General features: G+C 96.5%; 1 protein-coding gene across 1 annotated transcript; it reads right to left on the bottom strand.

Moving 5' to 3' along the window:
- Positions 1-405: 405 nt before the first annotated feature.
- Positions 406-2,134, bottom strand: LOC144962140 (uncharacterized; the record flags this gene model as incomplete). Its single annotated transcript, XM_078895091.1, has 2 exons — positions 406-459; positions 2,024-2,134. Coding segments are annotated over 2 exons (165 nt in total), but the record flags the coding sequence as incomplete, so codon positions are not given.
- Positions 2,135-4,835: the final 2,701 nt, after the last annotated feature.

The raw sequence follows: 4,835 nt of genomic DNA, 5'->3' as shown, positions 1-4,835 counted from the left end.
CGCCCCCCCCCCCCGGCCCGCGCCCCGGGCCGCCCCGCCCCCCCGCCCGCCCGGACCCCCCGCCCCCCGGGGCCCGCCCCGCCCCCGCCCCGCGCCCCCCCGGGGCCCCCCCGCGGCGCCGGCCCGCCCCCCCAAAACCCCCCCGCCGCCCCCGCGCGCCGCCCGCCCCCGCCCGCCGCCCCCCGCGCCCCCCCCCCCCCCCGGGCCCCCACCCCCCGCGCCCCCCGCCCGCGCGACCCAAACCCCCCGGCCCCCCCCCCCAACCGCCCCGCCAAACCGCCCCCCCGCCCCCCCCCCCCAAGGGCCCCCCCCCGGGACCCAAACCCCCCCGCCCCGCCCGCCCCCCCCCGCCCCCGGGGGGGCCCCGGGGCCCCCGGGCCCCCCCGGCCCCGCCCCCCGGGCCACGGCCCCCGGGCCGGGCCCCCCCGCCCCGCCCCCCCGCGCCCCACCGCCGCCCCGGGCCCCCCCGCCACCCCGGGGCCCCCGCCGCCCCCGCGACGCCCCGGCCCGCCGCCCCCCGCCCCGCCCCCGCCCCGCGGGCCCCGCCCCGCCCGCCCCCAAACCCGGCGACCGCCCCGGCGGGGGCCCCGGCCCCCCCCCCCCCCCCCGGGCCCCCCCCGGGGCCCGCCCCCGCCCGCGACCCCCCGGGCCCCCGCCGCCCCCCGCCCCCGGGGGCCCCCCGCGCCGCCGCCGCGGCCCGCCCCCGCGCCCCGGGCCCCCCCCGACCCGCCCCCCCGGCCCCGCCCCGGGGGGCCGCCCCCCGCCCCCCCCCCGGGCCCCCCCCCCGACCCCCCCCCACGCGCCCCGCCCCCGCCGACGGGGCCCGCCCCCGGGGCCGGGGCCCCCCCGGACCCCCCGCAAACCCCCAGCCCCCCCCCCGCGCCCCCCCCCCGCGGACCCCCCGCCCCCCCCCGGCCCCCCCCCCCAAAACCGCACCCCCGCCCGCCCCCCCCGCCCCGCCGGGGACGCCCCCCCGCCCCCGCCCCGGGGCCGCCCGCGCGCCCCCCCCCGCCCCCCCCCCCCCCCCGGGCCCAGGCCCCCGCCCCCCCGGGGCCCCCCCCCCCCCGCCACCCCGCCCCCCCAAAGGGCCCCCCCCCCCGCCCCCCCCCCCCCCCCCCCAACCCGCACCCCCCCCCCCCCCCCCCCCCCCCCCCCCCCCCCCCCCCCCCCCCCCCCCCCCCCCCCCCCCCCCCCCCCCCCCCCCCCCCCCCCCCCCCCCCCCCCCCCCCCCCCCCCCCCCCCCCCCCCCCCCCCCCCCCCCCCCCCCCCCCCCCCCCCCCCCCCCCCCCTCCCCCCCCCCCCCCCCCCCCCCCCCCCCCCCCCCCTCCACTCCCCCCCCCCCCCCCCCCCCCCCCCCCCCCCCCCCCCCCCCCCCCCCCCGCCCCCCCCCCGCCCCCCCCCCCCCCCCCCCCCCCCCCCGCCCCGCCCCCCCCGCCCCCCCCCCGCCCCCCCCCCCCCCCGCCCCCCCCCGCCCCCCCCCCCCGCCCCCCCCGGCCCCCCCCCCCCCCCCCCCCCCCCCCCCCCCGCCCGCCCCCCCCCCCCCCCCCCCCGCCCCCCCCCCCGCCGCCGCCCCCCCCCCCCCCCCCCCCCCGCCCCCCCCCCCCCCCCCCCCCCCCCCCGCCCCCCCCCCCCCCCCCCCCCCCCCCCCCCCTCCTTCACTTCCCCCCCCCCCCCCCCCCCCCGCCCCCCCCCCCCCCCCCCCCCCCCCCCCCCCCCCCCCCCCCCCCCCCCCCCCCCCCCCCCCCCCCCCCCCGCCCCGCCCCCCCCCCCCCCCCCCGCCCCCCCCCCCGCCCCCCCCCCCCGCACCCCCGCCCCCCCCCCCCCCCCCGCGCCCCCCCCCCCCCCCCCCCCCCCCCCCCACCCCCGCGCCCCCCCCCCCCCCCCCCCCCCCCCCCCCCCCCCGCCCGCCGCCCCCCCCCCCCCGCCCCCCCCCCCCCCCCCCCGCCCCCCCCCCCCCCCCCCCGCCCCCCCCCGCCCCCCCCCCCCCCCCCCCCCCCCGCCCCCCCCCCCCCCCCCCCCCCCCCCCCCCCCCGCCCCCCCCCCCCCCCCCCCCCCGCCCCCCCCCCCCCCCCCCCCCCCCCCTCCCCCCCCCCCCCCCCCCCCCCCCCCCCCCCCCCCCCCCCCCCCCCCCCCCCCCCCCCCCCCGCCCCCCCCCCCCGCCCCCCCCCCCCCCCCCCGCCCCCCCCCCCGCCCCCCCCCCCCCCCCCCCCCCCCCCCCCCCCCCCCCCGCTCCGCCCCCCCCCCCCCCCCCCCCCGCCCGCCCCCCCCCCCCGCCCCCCCCCCCCCCCCCCCCCCCCCCCGCCCCCCCCCCCCCCCCCCCCCCCCCGCCCCCCCCCCCCCCCCCCGCCCCCCCCCCCCCCCCCCCCCCCCCCCCCCCCCCCCCCCCCCCCCCCCCCCCCGCCCCCCCCCCCCCGCCCCCCCCCCCCCCCCCCCCCCCCCCCCGCCCCCCCCCCCCCCGCCCCCCCCCCCCCCCCCCCCCCCCCCCCCCCCGCGCCGCCGGCGCCGCCCGCGCCCGCCCGCCGCGCCGCCCCGCGCCGCCCGCGCCGCGCCCGCCCGCCGCGCCGGCGCGGCCCCGCACGCGCCCCGCGCGCCCGCGCCCCCGCCCCGCGCGCCCGCCCGCGCGCGCCGCCCCGACGCCCCCCGCCGCGCGCCGCCCCGCCGCGCGCCCGCGCGCCCGCCCGCCGCGCGGCGCGCCGCCCGCCCGCCGCGCCCGCCGCGCCCGCTCCGCCCGCGCCGCCCCCCGCCGCCCGCGCGCCGCCGCCGCGCCCCGCGCGCCGCACGCGCGCCCGCCCGCCCCGCCGCGACGCCCGCGCCCCCGCGCCGCCGCCGCCCCCCGCGCCGCGCGCGCCGCCCCGCGCCCCCGCGGCCCCCCGCCGCCCCGCCCGCCCGCGCGCGCCCGCCCGCGCCCGCGCGCCCGTCCGCCCCCGCCGCGCGCGCCCGCGCGCGCCCCCCCCCGCCACCCGCCCGCCCGCCGCCGCGCCGCCGGCACGCCCCGCCGCGCGCCGCCTCGCCCGCGCGCCCGCCCGCGCGCCCCTCGCCCCGCGCGCCGCCCGTCGCGCCCCCCCGCCCCCCCGCCCGCCGCCGTCCCCGCCACGCGCGCCCCGCCGCCCCCGCCCGCGCCGCCCGCGCCCCCCGCCGCCGCCGCCGCGCGCGCCCGCCCGCCCGCCCCCCCACCGCCGCCGCGCCGCGCGCCCGCGCCCCCGACGCCGCGTCCACGCGCGTCGGCGGCCCGCCGCCCGCGCGCCCGCGCGCGTCGCGCCGCGCCGCGCCGCCGCCGCGCGAACGCCCGCCCGCCCGCGCCGGCGCCTCCGCCCCCCGCCGCGCGAGCGCCCCGCCGCGCCGCCGCGCGCCCGGCGCCGCGGCGCGCGCCCCCGCGCCCCCACGCGCGACGCGCGCCCGCGCGCGCGCGCGCGCCCCGCCGCCCGCGCCGATCGCGCCGCGCGTCGTGCGCCCCCACCGCGCCCCCCGCCGCCCCCCGACCGCCCCCCGCCGCACCCCGCGCCCCCCCCTCCCGCTCCGCCGCAGACCCCCGCCGCGCCCCGCGCGCCCCCGCCGACCGCGCCGCGCCGCGCCCGCCCGCGACCCGCCGCGCGACCGCCGACGCCCGCGCGCGCCGCCGCCCCGCCGCGCCCCGCGCGCCGCGCGCCGCCGCCCGCCGCGCCGCGCCCGCCCCCGCGCCGCGACCCGCCGCCCCCGCGCCGCGCGCCCCGCCGCGACCCCGCGCCGCGCGCGCGCGCCGCGCCGCCCGCCGCGCGCGCGCGCCGCGCCCCCGCGCCGCGCCCGCCCGCCGCGCGGCGACGGCCCGCGCGACACGCCTCGCACGCGCCCGCCGACGCCCGCCGCCCGCGCCCGCCGCGCGCGCCGCCCGACGCCCCCCGCCGCCGCACCCGCGCCGCGCGCGCGCGCGCGCGGCCGCGCCGCCGCGCGGCGCGCCGCCCGCCGTCGCGGCCGCGCCCGCGCGCCCGCTCCGCCACGCGCCGCTCCCCCGCCGCCCCGCCGCGGCCCGCGCGCCGCGCGCCCGCCGCCGACCGCGAGCGCGCCGCGACGCGACCGCGGCCCCGACGCGCCCGCGCGCCGACGCCCGCGCCCGCGCGCGACGCCCCGACGCCGCGGCGCCGCGCCGCCCGTACCGCTCCCGACCCCGCGTCGACGCCGACGAACCGCCCGCCGCCCGCCGCGGCGCCGCCCCGCGCGCGCGCCCGCGCGCCGCGCAGCGCGACGCCCGCGCGCCGCGCGCGCGCCGCCGCGCGACCGGCCCGCCCTCCGCGCCGACGCGCCCGCCGCGCCCGCCGCGCCCGCCCGCCGACGCCGGCGCCCGCGCGACGCCCCCGCCGGCGCGCGCGCGCCCGCGCCCCGCGCCGCCGCGCGCCCCGCCGCGCCCGCCGCGCCGCGACGCGCGCGGCGCCGACGTCGCGCGCCCCCGCGACGACGCGCGCCCGCGCGCCGCGCGCCCGCGCGCGCCCGCCGCGCCGCCCGCGCGCCCGCGCGCCGCCGACGCTCGCGCGCCGCCCCGCGCGCGCCGCGCCACGCCCGCGCCGCGCGCGCCGCGCGCGCGCGCCGCCCCGCGCCGCGCCCGCCCCCGCGCGCGCGCGCGCCCGCCGCGCGCCAGCGCGCGACCGCCGCGCGCCGACGCGCCGCGGACGCCGCCCCCGCCGCCTCGCCGCGCCGCCCCCCCCGCGCGCCCCAGCCGCGCGCGCCGACGCCGCGCGCGCCGCGCCCGCCGCGACGCGCGACGCGCACCCCGCGTCGCGCGCGCGGCCCCCGCGCCGCCGCGCGCGCGGCCCGCCCGCCGCGCGCGGACGCGCGACGACCGCCGCGCGCCGCACGCGCCGCCG

This window comes from Berghia stephanieae, unplaced genomic scaffold (genome assembly GCF_034508935.2).
Source record: "Berghia stephanieae isolate SIO BIC M18660-M18661 unplaced genomic scaffold, UCSD_Bste_1.3 scaffold6306, whole genome shotgun sequence".
Taxonomy (NCBI): Eukaryota; Metazoa; Mollusca; class Gastropoda; order Nudibranchia; family Aeolidiidae; genus Berghia; species Berghia stephanieae.
This window is presented reverse-complemented; position numbering and strand designations above follow the sequence as displayed.